The sequence below is a fragment of the Balearica regulorum genome, chromosome Z (assembly GCF_011004875.1).
Source record: "Balearica regulorum gibbericeps isolate bBalReg1 chromosome Z, bBalReg1.pri, whole genome shotgun sequence".
Taxonomy (NCBI): Eukaryota; Metazoa; Chordata; class Aves; order Gruiformes; family Gruidae; genus Balearica; species Balearica regulorum.
Genome location: NC_046220.1, coordinates 73,058,467 through 73,074,000, shown reverse-complemented (window position 1 = coordinate 73,074,000; position 15,534 = coordinate 73,058,467). Strand labels below are relative to the sequence as shown.

Below are 15,534 nucleotides of genomic sequence, written 5' to 3'. Positions count from 1 at the left end.
GTATTGTATATGAGTGGCCCCTTGGCTCCACAGAGTTTGGAACTTCTGCATGGGAAGGAGTGGAATGGGCAAGAGGCAGTAAAAGCTTCTTAAGCTGCAATACCTGGATTGACGCTGCATTACCAGACTTGGTGTGAGCTGCTAACCCACCAATTATCTCTGAACTGACTGGCAGTAATTAAGTCACCATAACTGAACTATATTCAACTACAGGTCTGAGTTATAATCCGCATGCTTTAATAGCTTATCATGCTTTTGAATGAATACAAAACAGAAGAGAAACAATAGGATGTTGTAATTACTGTATAATTGAAAAATAAAATTGTTGCTCCAACATACAGAATCCTAGAATCATTTAGGTTAGAAAAAACCTTAAAGGTCACAGAGACCAACTGTTAAACTAACACTGCCAAGTCCACCACTAAACCATGTCCCTAAGCACCACGTCTATACATCTTTCAAATACCTCCAGGGATGGTGGCTCCCTTGGCAGCCTGTTCTAGTGCTTAACAACCCTTTTGGTGAAGAAATTTTTCCTAATATCCAACGTAAACCTCCCCTGGCACAACTTGAGGCCGTTTCTTCTTGTCCTATCACTTATTACTTGGGAGAAGAGACAAACACCCACCTGGCTACAACCTCCTTTCAGGCAGTTGCAGAGAGTGAGAAGGTCTCCCCTCAGCCTCCTTTCCTCCAGACCAAACAACCCCAGTTCCCTCAGCTGCTCCTCATAAGACTTGTGCTCTAGACCCTTCAGCAGCTTCGCTGCCCTTCTCTGGGCACGCTCCAGCACCTCAATGTCCTTCTTGTAGTGAGGGGCCCAACACTGAACACAGTATTTGAGACGTGGCCTCACCAGTGCTGAGTACAGGGGGACGATCACTTTCCCAGTCCTGCTGGCCACACTACTGCTCATACAAGCCAGGATGCTGTTGGCCTTCTTGGCCACACTGCTGGCTCATCTTCAGCCAGCTAGGACCAACACCCCAGGTCCTTTTCTGCCAGGCAGCTTTCCAGCCACTCTTCCCCAAGCCTGTAGCGTTGCATGGGGTTGTTGTGACCCAAGTGCAGGACCCAGCACCGAGCCTTGTTGAACCTCATACAGCTGGCCTTGGCCCCTGGATCCAGCCTGTCCAGATCTTTCTGCAGAGCCTTCCTATCCTCCAACAGTCCCACCCAACTTGGTGTCACCTGCAAACTTACTGGGGGTGCATTCGATCCCCTTGTCCAGATCACTGGTAGAGATATTAAAGAGAACTGGCCCCAGTACTGAGCCCTGAGGAACACCGCTTGTGACTGGCTGCCAACTGGATGTAACTCCGTTCACCACAACTCTTTGGGCCCAGCCATCCAGACAGTTTGTTGCCTCGCAAAGTGTACGCCTGTGCGAGCCATGAGCAGCCAGTTTCTCCAGGCAAATGCTGTGGGAAACGGTGTCAAAGGCTTTACTAAGGTCTAGGTAGACAACATCCAAAGCCTTCCCTCATCCACCAAGCAGGTCACCTTGTCATAGAAGGAGATCAGGTTAGCCAAGCAGGACCTGCTTTTCATATGCCCATGCTGACTGGGCCTGATCATCTGGTTGTCCTGTATATTTTTTTTCCACCATGCAAAAACCATACCTTTTTTCTGTTTTCGCATCATGGTTTACTGCTTGAGGAGGTTCTCTAAGCAGAGATTTCAGTGAACTGAATTGCTGAGTAGTACTCTCATCAAGATTTAGGAAAGCAGGCACAGTGAGGGAATCAAGTTCCACAAGGCTATTACCATGAGGAGCTGCAAAAAAATTCTCATACTGTAGTATGATCACACTACTTAGAGTGTGAGAAACCATTTTCAAGAGACAGAAGCATGCCAAAAGGTTTTTTGAGAATAACTGCTCTTGTTGCTGTGTAAGCATCAGTTTTAAAGTTTGTAATGTCAGCTTGGCCACATGCCCAGTCAGATTGGCTCTTGAATGCCAGTACAAGACAGTTAAACACTGCTGAAAATACTTTAGCACACAATGCATCCAGTGAGTATTCTTCACAGACTTGTTTGAAGATGCGTCCTGGTTTAGCAAAGAACATTTCACAAACTGAAGTATGTTGAAAAAATGGATAATGCAGTTCACTGTATAATTCAGCAATGTATCTTTCTCTTCCATATTTTTTGAAATCCCAATGTGCCATGCAGCAAGGAGATTTTTCTGAATGGAATATAGTTCCACTGATAATTTATCTTTCTCTTCAGAACTGTCTTTTGCATGGATAGTATCAAACATTGATGCAAACTCTAAGTGGCCTTGATCAGCTTTACCAACAAATGAATGGACTCTTTGGCTATAGAAGTTGGAAGGGCTACTGCAAAACTGCTTTTCATCATCTGATTCTTCTTCATAATCCTAAATCAGACAAAAAAAACCCCCAAAACATCAACAGTTTAATTCAAGTCTATTGAGAGCATAGTCTGAAAGAATCACCATGTAGTCTCACAAAAGAAATCTTTATGCTTAATTAACTTGCTTAATTGCTAATAAGTTTAATTCATAGCAGTTTCATCTAAATCTCAAACTTTCTGCAGACAGAAATTGAATCACCTGACAACAACAACAACAAAATTACACGGTAAACATGGCAGTAGTTTTTATACCAGAAAGTAAAATCCTGTCCTTTATTAAGCCCAGAGTATGAGGAAAAGTTTTTGCCAGATAGCTGTAAGACATAAAAGCCATTCAACAAAAGCACACGCGCGCGCACACACACACACACAAACCCAACGAAAAACCAAGAACAAATGAAAACCCAAAAGCATGAAACAGCATTAAGAAAGGCTGCACAGTAATTTTGATCACAGAGCCATTCCTCCAAAAGACATGTACAAATTTTGGAATTGAAGAATCCTCTCAAATTGAGGGTAAATTTCTTATTTACTAAGAATAATAATATTGAACTTCCTATTAATATACTTTACAGCTCATGTATATTTAGTAATGTTACATTATAAATTGAAGCTAATGTATTAAACTACAAAAAACTGACATATATGTAGATTAGCACGTATTTTTCAAAAAGTTAATGCACTGCTGAAAGAAATGTTTGAAAATAAAAATCAAGTATCAGCTGTGAAAAATAACCATATTCCTCGCACCTATAAAGAAAATGAGAATTTAACCAAATATTGAATTACTTTAAATATATCTAGTAAGAGCAAATATGCCTATATTATTTGAAAAAAAAAAATTAAATTTACATTTAGAATACCTTAAAATTAAATAATTTGCATAATTGTAAGTGGAAAAAATGCCATTAAGTACCAGTAAATCCATGGTTTTCTCACTCATTTCTGTTGTGTCCTCTTCCAGGAATTTTGGAATGGTGGAAAAGATGGAACTTTGGTTTCGAGCATGTTTTAAAAGACTAGCTTTTAAAGACATCAGTGATCGCAAACACAGAGGTCTCCCTTTAGACTAAAAGGAATAACAATAATGCAAAACATATTACCACTCTCTAGCAAGATCAAGAAGGCAATTTCTAAACAAAACCAGGAAATTGGTCCCTTCTATAAAAAGCTGCAGATTAAAAGTCCCTGACAGAAAGGAAGAACAGGTCAGCAAGCATCTTTTGCACAGAAACAAACTATCATTGGACCATACCTCAGGAATGCAGAATTTTCTCAGCAGCAGACAACTTTACTTTGCTTCACGCTGAAAGAATCTGCTTTCTCGATCCCTGAAATGGTCCCACAAGTTTTCCAGTATGTAGGACTTTCTTGCATTCTTACTAGTAACATATCTCTTTAAATCCTCAAATCCTTGCCTGGTCTTCCAGATTATGCATAAATGCCATTATAGCTCACTTCTCCAAAAATCCCAAATACAAAGTGAATTAGAAGTTGTATTCCATCAGCAAACACAAAGATTCTGAACCTACTACCTATTGTATCTTATGTAGTTGGGAACAGTTGCAGGACCTCTTCCTTCAAAGGTTTCCTTTCTCCCAAACTTGACTCAATTTAGAAGCGACAGAAAAATAAAGCTTGTTTAAAGCATTTTTGTTTAATTGACAACCTCAATCGAGGACCTAGTGGACACATGCACACAGCACCATTGGGACTGTTGCTGACTGCTCTAAAACAGCAGCAGCCTAAGACAGAGGTTTTACAGAATCCTTTCTGCATCATTCAGAAAGGATGAGTTGGTCAGAGTAGCATAATACCTGTCAACGCTCTGAACCAACTCTACAGATATAGAAGTCCCAATTTATTTTACAGTTCCAGAAATAGTATATAGTGACAGTTAAGACTGTCCCCTGCACTACATTTTACTGAAATGTCACCCAGACATCAAAAGGAATAGAAAAATGTGTATTCCTTGTTTTCCAGAACAACATTACTCTCAAAACAACTTTGTAATTCTAAGGAATTTATACAAATATCACAGTAAAATAAATTGAGGTACTCAGATTAAAGTGAAGTTTTTTACTTAAAGCCTACAAAATAATTCATAACCCTACCCTGGATTTCAGCAAATTCCGACGGACATTTTCAAGCCGCTGGGTTGAATCAAGCAAAAGAGATCTTATAAATCCTGATGATGAAAGGTTGTTAGGAAATCTAAGCACTGTTATCATGTATCCATCAGAGACAATGAGGTAGGGTAATCTTGAATGTGAAGCAACAGAGAATCTCTGTCTCATAAGGTCACTTTCAGAAGCTGAAGAGCCCAGAGACTGACTGGAGTCTTGACAAAAAGAGTGCCGCTGTCTAAAATAAAATACATCAAAAAATAAGAAGCAACCATCATATGTAATAATCATGAACAGAATGCAGAAGAAATAACTTGTGAACATTTAATACCACTCACAATACTGTCCCAATAAGTCCACTCAGAATTCTAAGTAAATGTCTAAATTTTTACAGGATGAGCACTCTGGATAATAACATTTATACTTGCAAGATGCCAGTATTTTGCTGCAGTTCCAACTTTTTTTAACTTAAAGAAAAACAAAGCCAGCTTTCAATATTCTCTTATTTCATTAATTAGTATTATATGTACTTTTTCACAATTTTACTTTAAAGTTATGTATCACACATTCTTATCTAGGTTTTACGGTGTATGTTAAGTGCTTGAAGATGTAATTCTAAGTAGCTTCTAATAAACAAAAAAAATCCCTCAAGATCTGAATCTTAGTGTTTCAGAATCAGTTCAGACATTCAGCAGAAATATTTTATATCAACACACAAGTCTTCTCTTACAAAAGAGGTCTTACAAAGTCTTCTCTTATAAAGAAATAACAACTTAGTGAGTTCCAGAAATCTGTGTTGTGCATGTATTCTAATATTAGCCCTATAATACTTTGAAATAATGTGTAAAATTACTGTTTTTACTTGTTATTTCTTAACAGTCCAAAAATTAGTAGATTATTTGGAAACAAAGTAGCTGTATATAATAAATAACCATAAATAACCAATAAATAACCATAATTAGAGTATTTTGATATATTTTAGTATCTGATTTTACAACCAGATAGTGTAATAAAGTATTAAAATACTTTGAATATTTTCATGAGATGTTATAGTTCCACACTATTTGGCTTTAGTCACTCAGAATTAACAGGGTCTTTTTTTTTTAAATTAAAGTTTAGATTCCATTTTGTTTTTCTCTAGTTATTCAGACATTGTTACTTTTTATAACTTTCAATTTATGCTAAAAAGTGTTATCTGAGATCCTTCTATACTCCCATGCACCCAGCAGCATAATTTCAAAATTTAGATCTGGAGTACCCCAAAAAACCAAGCTAACTAGTTTTTGTCCATGCAAGCACATTTACAAGATGTGATATGAAAATGTGATATAAAATTCTATAGGTAAAATTAAATAGTGAGCACAGAAATACCACTGGATTAAAATAAATTTGCACTTTTAGTACTTGTGTAAGTTTAATTTCTTCTTACATCATAAAACATGCTATTTTTAGTTATTACTAAATTCAAACACTTTAAAAAAACCAAAAATCACTTAACGTATACTTACATCGTCACAATGCCAATTTTCATCGTGACAAACCATTATAAGAAATAGAAGAGAACTATGAATGAGAAACAGATATTGAAAAGACACATGAAAAGCAAGAGAGTGAATTTGAAAGATGAAGTTTATGTAAAACTGTAAAAAGTATGTTAGGAAGCACGATATGATCATAACACAAAAACATATAAACATTTTAAAACTTTTACCTGCATGATATTAGTGGATGAAATGGAATAAACTCTGCTGGTCCAAATTCTACAGAGCAGCCAGAAGTAATCAAGGTGAGCAATTCACCCATACATGTCAATAAAATCAAAGATCCACGTTTTAACATGCAAGCCAAGAAAAGGCTATCAGGAGTCCAACTCATATCACCAACCCAGTAAGATCTAAATTGGACAGGAAAAAATATTTTTCTCTGTCAAATTTCTGTATCAAAAGGCTAGGATAGCTGAAAAAACCCCAAGAAAACAAAAAACCCCTCAACACAACACAAAACCAGAAATCCACAACAGCGGCAGAATCAACATCAATTACTGACCTGATAAACTTGGATGGAACCATGCTATTCTTGCTACTACAACCTTTAAGGCTACCCGAAACAGTTACAAAATTCAATGTGTTTAAAAACAAAATCTGAGTTGCCTAGAAAGAAAAAAAGTAAAGAAAATGGAAGTGTTTGTATCAAAATGTCATTATTGTAAAAACCAATTTCTATTAGCAAGTTATGTGTTACATTTGATATACTGGAAACATGGTAATATATGAAAGTGACATTGCACTTCAATATTTATTACTATTTATTTATTAATTTCTATACCTATTTCTACACTTGAAAAATAATTAAAGGTTATTATATATTCAATATATAGTTTGATATTCTTTTTAACATAAGTTTTTCTAAAACCCATAAGATAATCTAAGATTGCTCTTCTCCAGTCTTGTAGGTGAATAACAACTGGAGCTTTGAAGAACTGCATCATCCTGTTCTGGTACACTGAATAAGCTGTCATACTGCCATACTCCCTGTCATCATTAGCACTGAAAACTACATTAAGATTTGGTCTCCAAGTTGTTAGAAGGAATAACATTATGAAGTCAGAACATAACCTCCAATACATGTTAGGCCAAGGCCTTATTAAGAATCATCTACAATCTTTGCAGATGCAATGCAGTAACTGAAATTAATTTCTTTACTATTGTATTTCTTGGAGATTAGACATGACAGAGGAGCTTATGTGGATTTCTTAACTGAACAACAGCATTCAAAAAACTATAAGTTGTGGCAGAATTTTTTAGCTATGGATATCAATGTGAACATAATCACAAGTATCAATAAGAATGCTGAAAAATCACTCCTAAAAATGTGCTATTAAATTCTTGTTACGACTTCATTCAAACTAAACCATTAGCTTAAATGACATACTGTCTATCATTCATACCTTTGGATCAGTTTGATTAACAGCTACTGCAAGTATAAGTCCATCTCTTGCAAACGCACATAGCAAAGCTCCTCTTGACTTTACAGTCACACATGGAGGAACCAAATTAACAAGAGAACAAGTCTGCTGTATCCAGTGGATCTGATATGGCACAGAACTGAATACCAAAAAGAAGACAACAAAACCAAGAGGTTACTCAGTTATGCTAAATGGGATGATTCAGACATAGTAAAAACCATGCAAGACTACAACACATAAAGCATGAACAATAAAAAAAGTAATCTATTTTTCTTCAAAAATCTTACAAATGAAAAATATTTTGTATTTACACAAGTTTAAAGCTTACATCTGAGCACTGAGAATTGATTTTATGGGACAGGAATTTGGGCTATATGCATAGAACATACAAATAAATATAGATGCATACCATATAATTAAGGCACTTGCATTCCAGCAAGTCTGAGGAACAGCTTCCTCAGACAATGTAACGTTATCCAACACAGGAATACAGAATTAAAAAATTAAAATCAACAGCATGCTGCTCTGAACAAAGAAGTTGTGGATGCCCCCTCCCTGGAAGTGTTCAAGGCCAGGCTGGATGGGGCTTTGGGCAACCTGGTCTAGTGGAGGGCGTCCCTGCCCATGGCAGGGGGATTGGAACTAGATGATCTTTGAGGTCCCTTCCAACCCAAGCCATTCTATGATCCTAAAAAGATTCAAAACATGATAGAAAACATAAGAAAGATTCCATTTGGAAGCATGCCACCTAACAGACAAAAAATTAAACAGTAGTAAGCAATGAAATTGAGCCATAGTTGGCATAAAGAAATTATGAGTAACATGGCTGAGAAACGTGGTTACAATTTCAGGCTGCAAGTACTATGGTGTATATATATGCACTTCTACGCAGGGAATGTTATGCTCTGTTTAATTTTTTTTACCAGAAAGGCATTAGCATGCTACTGACAAACTGAGTGAAGAGTGATGCCACTTAGCAGGGCAAGAAGGACATAATTACTAAAGTTAGTAACAAAAGGGCATCATTTAATAAGAGCAGGTGTACCACATAAAGCATAGAGCAAAATTTTAGCAAGTTACTCAAGTTATAACTGTAGAGGACATATCCATTTAAACTTGTACATATGTGTATCCCACTTAGGAAGAAGAATGGACTATACATGTGCTCATGATTATTATTCAATTGCATTTTTAAGTGGCTGTATCATTGTAACTATTTCACTACACAGTCCCAGCCCAGACAGAGAAATGCACACTCTCATATAGTCCAGGCATAAGAGATGAAAAAGGGTACAGAAAACAAGTAAAATATACAAATATACACAACAAAGAAGAGAAAGAGGTATTGAGGGCATTCATGGCTGCACAGTATGCATTATTAATAAAGAAAAACAAGAACAGGAAACTCCCTCAGCATGATGTAAAAAACTCCCTAACACACATGCGTGTGCAGGAATGTGTATGTATACATAGCCACTCACATACAGTGATAAATACACTTAGTTTTATTTAAGTGTAAGTTAATAATGAAGTATGGAATACATACATAAATGCTATTACATCAACCACATTTAAATACTTGAAAATGACCATAGATGCCCATATCTGGATTATATATATGCATATATAATGTGGCACCCTATGTACATACATATGCAAACATAAGTAGGTACTTGTTATCATAGGCTAATTGGACATCAATATGAATGTGTTCGATTGCAGCTCTGAAGCTCAGCTCTAAAGCACTTCATAATAAAAATCTTCCTCTTGAGCTAATGTAACTTCAAATACTTTTGAACTTACCTAACATATTTAAAGGTATTTTCATGCCATCGAAGAATCAAAAATGTGAGCACCAAACATTCTCCAGAGTAAAACACAAAACAGCACAAACAGCAATCACCCAGTATCTGTGGAAAAAAACCAAACCCACAACCAAAAGTAGAACAAACTCAAAAACCTGGTTATGCACTATTTTCATTTTTAGATCAATAGTTATTGCAATTCAAATTATGTAACATAACACTGTCATTCAGAAAAACAATGGCTGGCAAGAATATTACTTTGAGTATAAGAGTATAAACTTTGGCCTGATCCAGTATGGTTTTTCTTATGTTGTCATTAAATCTAATATGAACTGAACAATTAAGCCTACACACAACACCAAAGAGACATCGCTCTCACAATTCACTGTAGCTTCTGTGGCTCTAATTTGTGTAAGAGATTAAATGACTGCTTTAGGGCTTGTTTTTTACCTCATTTTGTATGAAAGCAGCATGCACTCCAATTTCTTTTTCTTCAGTAGAAGGCAGCATGACTGATTCATCAGGCAAAATTTGCGTCCAACGTCCGGAAGACGAATTTTTATAAGAGGATATATTTTCATGTTCTGTGCTCTCCCACAAAAAGACACATGCTGTAGGAGTAGTTAATAGTGCCTTTCTGCCATCTCCAGATACATACAAGTACAATTTCATTAAACACTCTGGGGGAAAAAAAAGCAAGCAATAAAGACAAAAATGTGCTAGAATAGTTTCTGCTCCTCTGTCAGATTTCAAAAGAAAAGAGAAAGGAAGTTTCTTTTATTCTCTATCACAAGAAATACAAGCTGCCACCTTAAGTGTCTTTCATTTCCAGTTTCATCACTGATAGCAGACCTTGAGCAGCAGTAATATCAGATGGTAAGCCCTTTTTTATGCATTTTATGAATTGTCTTTCCCACAATCATTAGAGTTGCTTCCTGAGATCATCTTTCTTGAAATCCGTCTTTCATGAAAACTATATAATAAAGGTGTAAGTACTCTACTATCCGTTACCTTCAGGTCCTAAATGCACTACTGATCTTCCCTGAAGCGACAGAATTGCTTGTACAGTACTTCATATTACAACCTGCTATCAGTGAGATTATTCAATACATGACAATATCTGACACTTAAGTTTGCAAATATGTGCCTTTACATTATTGTCTCCAGTTAGCATTTGACATAAAAACCTACCTACAGAACAAACTTCAAATTATGTGTATAGGGTTTACATCAGATGTATGTCTGTTCTAAGATACTGATAACCTAGTAGGGAATGTTTTATCTACAGTTAAAAAATAACCATTAAAAATATTTACTGTATTTAAAAATTACTTACTATTTATAGGACATTACTAAATACAAAAAAATGTACCATTCAAGTGGACAAAAAGGACACTTGTCAAAGCTCAGCTGGCACACAAATTACACAAATGCAAAACAATGTGAAAGTATAGCTTTTACTTGTGCAATAACGCTTAGCAAATGGAAAACCACTTCCGCTCTATTCCATTTGTCAAGACTAATTGAAAAAAACCCACCTTGTGCTGCTGCAACTATGTTCCTAGACTCTTTGATTGCTGGCACAATTTTCAAGCAGTCCTGATCTTTATTCCAAAGAAATAGCTCTCCTGTTGTAAGTACTCCTGCCAACCAAGCACCTGTACTCATCGAGGGAGAGATGTTTTGATGGATATTATTGTGACATACTTAAAATTACTTCCCTTTCATCCTAGCCACAGTTCTAAAGTTGACAGTGAACTGGTAGACCCTTTAGATATTCTGCCTTTCTAAACTGTTACAACTACAAATAAAATAACATGAGTTCATAATACATAAGATATTATACTTAACCATTTCTTGATGTTGTTAAAACAACAACATTTTTCAACAATGACTGCAGCCGAGGGATTTTCTTTTTTGTCTTCCCTGATGCCAGGTTAATTTCATTTATACGTTTATCATCTAGAAGAAAAATAGCCTCTTTTTCCTGTTAAAAGAAAAAACAGCATTTCATTCTTAAAACGTCATTTTCTATGTAAGCCTGCCAAATAACGCATAGATAAAAAATGTTAGGGAAAAATAATTTTTTTAAAAAAGAAAAGATGTTACAGCTGCAATTACCATATTATCTTCATTCTTTGGCATATTTGCTTTACAGTACAACATCATAGCTAGCATCAACCTACTCTGATGATGAATTTGGTTCACAGGTTTTAAACTAACAAACTAATTTTACAATTGTTATTAGTAAGTTCTTTGAAGTACCTTAACTACCAACAAATGACAACACAACAACAAATTAGACACTAGGTGTCTTGTAGTGTTTAATTTAGTGACATTTTTGCCAGTGATTTCAATAGAAGAAGGAATTGGCCTTAAATGGTTACCTACTTAAACTCAAATTATGTATTAGAAAAGAAGGAAAAAAAATTAGGTTCATTTTATTAAAAAAGCTTAAGACAGCATATCTGCCAACACATGCAAGATGGAATAGGGAAAAAAATTCATTCACAATTTCCAACAACATACTGTGAAGAAGGTTATGAAAAACTAGAACCATCAAAATAACAATCTCATATAAGCAACAAGGTTTTTGGGGAAAAAACCTAAATCAACAACAGAGTCCTCACTGTTTATATGAGAAATTTTGCATGTCCAGAGTCAAGTCAGTAAGACAGAAAAACAAACCATTTATTTCAGTAACTCCTAGGTGGGGTACACTTAAATAACTTCCTGAGGCTTTTTTAAACATACCCTCCCTCGTAAGCAGAAGTGCAAAATATAATTAAAAAAATCTATTCTTTGCAGAATTTTATCTAAATAAAAGTTTATTACATTTACCTGTCCAACCCATGAAATGCGAGGCCATGGTTTTCTTTGCTTGATACTCGTAGAGATGAGAACATCTAGCTTAATCTCCATTCTTATTAAACCTCTATGTAACCATTATAAATAAAAGCAAATAGTGGCTTTTTCACATATCTATAAAGAATCTGAAGAGAGAAAAATTTGGGGGGTGGGATTAGAAGATGGGAATCTAGACAGAAACTCTTAACTGTTGCAGCTTTCTGCTAAACACAAATAGAACTGATGCTTACCTGTATTTCCAAACTAAAACGGCTATATTCATTCACGTAGCTCATGAGCTACTTGCAGTTCAGCCGTGCAGATTACATGCTTGCTCCAGAAGGAGTTAAGAGAAAGGAGCCACAAGACAAAGTATCTTGCTAAAAGCTCTAACAAGAACGCAGAAAGCATGGAAAACATATCGCAGCCTCCTAACTGCAGATCAGAAACTCAAGCAAAATATCATCTGGGCTCCTTCGGCACGGCTGCGTTTCAGACCCTAAACCACGCAGAGGGAAGGGGGCAGGAGGACATCCTCGCCTCGGAGACACCTCAGGCCGCGGGGTGACGGAACGTGCGACACCCTGCCACCGAAGGGGACCAGCGCCGGACCCCAAGGTGCTGCCTCACGTTTCGGGGGATTTACGCGAGGGGCGGCACCGCCCCCGAGGCGAATCACAGCATGGGCAAGCCGCTTCCCTCTGCGTGGGGAGTAAGGGAAGGGGGACAGACTTCCCCTCCCTCTTCCGGGCGCCATCCACAAGAATCCCGCCGCGACGAGTCAGGGCAAAGACGGTCCCTCAGGCTAACTCCGGCCCTCAGGACACAAAGGGACACGGTGCATGCCCAAATCGATGCTCACCACAATCAGCAGAGGCAGGGCGCTGATGGGCCGCTGTGTCACCCAGGACCAGGACCAGGACCAGGACCCGGACCCGGACCCGGACCCCGACCCCGACCCCGACCCCGACCCCGACCCCGACCCCGCCAGGCCGCACTCACCCCGTCGCTACACGAGCCGCTACCAACGGCTACGAGTTAACGGCCGGAGGCGGGGCCCGGGCAGCGCAGTGCGCAAGCGCAGGGGCGAGCTCCGCCCGCTGGTTTACCTCCTCCCGGCAGCCGGGCGCTGGAGATTTCACCGCGGCAGCTGGGCTCGGCGTACGGCTTACTTCTACCCCTTAGCTCCTGAACCCGCCGGCTTGGCAGCTGGGTAGAAGTCTCATGAGTTTCGAGAAGGCTGACCGCGGAGTCCTGAATGAGAACCTCTCCCTCAGCGGGGAAAGCCGGGCACCACGTACCGCGTATGGCACCAGCCCAGGGTGTCCGTGCAATACGGCATGGTGCTGAAGTTTTATGTGGGAATTTGCATCGTCATAGGGGGGTCATAGCATTGGTGGACAAGGAAAGAGCAACAGATGTCATCTGTCATCTACCCGAACTTCTGCAAAGCATTTGACACTGTCCTGCATGACATCCTTGTCTCTAAATTGGAGAGACATGTATTTGATGGATGGACCACTCGGTGGATAAGGAATTGGCTGGATGGCCACACTCAAATGTTGTGGTCAACAGCTGAATGTCCAAGTGGAAATCAGTGATGAGTTGTGTTCCTCAGGGAATGTATTGGGACTGGCACTGTTTAACATCTTTGTCAGCAACATGGACAGTGGGATCGAGTGCACCCTCAGCAAGTTTGCTGATGACACCAACCTGTGTGGTGTGGTTGACACGCTGGAGGGAAGGGATGCCATCCTGAGGGACCTTGACATGCTGGAGGGGTGGGCCCATGTGAACCGCATGAAGTTCAACAAGGCCAAGTGCAAGGTCCTGCACGTGGGTTGGGGCAATCCCAAGCACAACTGTAGGCTGGGCAGAGAATGGACTGACAGCAGCCCCGAGAAGGGCTTGGGGGTGTTGATTGATGAGAAGCTCAACATGAGCCAGCAGTGTGCGCTTGCAGCCCAGAAAGCCAACCATGTCCTGGGCTGCATCAAAAGAGGGGTGACCAGCAGGTGGAGGGAGGTGATTCTCCACCTCTACTCTGCTCTTGTGAGTCCCCAGCTGGAGTACTGTGTCCAGCTCTGGGGGCCCCAGTACAGGAGAGACATGGAGCTGTTGGAGCAAGTCCAGAGGAGGGCCACAAAGCTGATCAGAGGGCTGGAGCACCTCTCCTGTGAGGATAGGCTGAGTTGGGGTTATTCAGCCTGGAGAAAAGAAGGCTCCAGGGACATCCAATTGCAGCTTTCCAGTACCTGAAGGGGCCTACAGGAAAGATGGTGAGGGACTGTTTATGAGGGAGTGTCGTGACAGGGGTAATCCGTTTAAGCTGAAGCAGGGTAGGTTTAGACTAGATGTTAGAAAGAAATTCTTTACTGTGAGGGTGGTGAGGCACTGGAACAGGTTGCCCAGAGAGGTTGTGGATGCCCCCTCCCTGGAAGTGTTCAAGGCCAGGTTGGATGGGGCTTTGGACAACCAGGTCTAGCGGAGGGTGTCCCCTGGCCGTGGCAGGGGGTGTGGAACTAGATGATCTTTGAGGTCCCTTCTAAACCTAACCATTCTATGATTCTATGAAATACACATAGAGTGAGCAGACAGTCACTTTGTTTCATTGCCTTGAAGCAACACCTTTGGATTCCCTTAAAGCAGCTATTCCCTCACACTGGCTCTTGTTCCTCAAACCACTTTTGACCAAGTCCCCTTCTACATTCTTTTAACCACTCTTGATTGAGAACAAGTAACACTGGGGCAGAAGAAAAAACTCCCAAACCAACAAAAGTAATCATTCAACTGGTGATGATTTTGTTAACAAAAAGTGGTTAATTTTCACATTTGTCAGTTACTTCCCTGTATTTGTTACCATTTGTTTCACCTACTGCATTAATCCACCCACCCTTCTCCTCTGATCTCAGGTTTCCACATCCCTCCAAATTTAAACTGGGGAACAGAACCTACCCTCTTCCATCTGAGAGCAGAGCAAGTGCTATGAAAATGAAAGGCAATGTCTACACTGAAATGACCCACAATCATCTGGAAAGTACCAAAGATGACTCTTGATATACTTTGAAATACTCACAATATTGCCAGAGGCATTCATATTCTATTAACTGGGGGAAAGGAAGGAGAAAAGAAAGGAGGGAGAGAGAAAAAGAAGAGCTGAAACTCAAGTCAGTGAATTGTGCCTGTTCCCAAGTCTGGGATCAGCATGAACTGGCAATTTCTTGTGCATGTTACATAGTATTTGTGTTGTTGAAATATGTACACAATGCATAGCAGCAAACCAGAGACAAAACAGATTTCCTTGTAGGATGAGGTTTTAAAATATTAGGAAGCATGCATATAAGATGATGCATTCCTTTAAGGAATATACACAATTTGGTGCTTGTGTGCATGTAATGAGAGTAGACAGAAG

General features: G+C 39.1%; 1 protein-coding gene across 1 annotated transcript in view; it reads right to left on the bottom strand.

The window, feature by feature from the left end:
• The window catches only part of CPLANE1 (ciliogenesis and planar polarity effector complex subunit 1), a 61,731-nt gene extending 48,697 nt beyond the window's left edge, over positions 1–13,034 (bottom strand). The window contains exons 1-12 of the mRNA XM_075741321.1: positions 12,985–13,034; positions 12,117–12,268; positions 11,127–11,262; positions 10,814–10,933; positions 9,726–9,955; positions 9,274–9,380; positions 7,453–7,609; positions 6,552–6,655; positions 6,217–6,399; positions 4,494–4,743; positions 3,296–3,448; positions 1,623–2,383 (exon numbers count right to left, since the gene is read on the bottom strand). Coding sequence (XP_075597436.1) covers positions 1,623–2,383; positions 3,296–3,448; positions 4,494–4,743; positions 6,217–6,399; positions 6,552–6,655; positions 7,453–7,609; positions 9,274–9,380; positions 9,726–9,955; positions 10,814–10,933; positions 11,127–11,262; positions 12,117–12,197 — 2,282 coding nt within the window. The 5' untranslated portion in view covers positions 12,198–12,268; positions 12,985–13,034. The remainder of the gene's footprint in view (positions 1–1,622; positions 2,384–3,295; positions 3,449–4,493; positions 4,744–6,216; positions 6,400–6,551; positions 6,656–7,452; positions 7,610–9,273; positions 9,381–9,725; positions 9,956–10,813; positions 10,934–11,126; positions 11,263–12,116; positions 12,269–12,984) is intronic.
• Between the last annotated feature and the right edge of the window lie 2,500 nt (positions 13,035–15,534).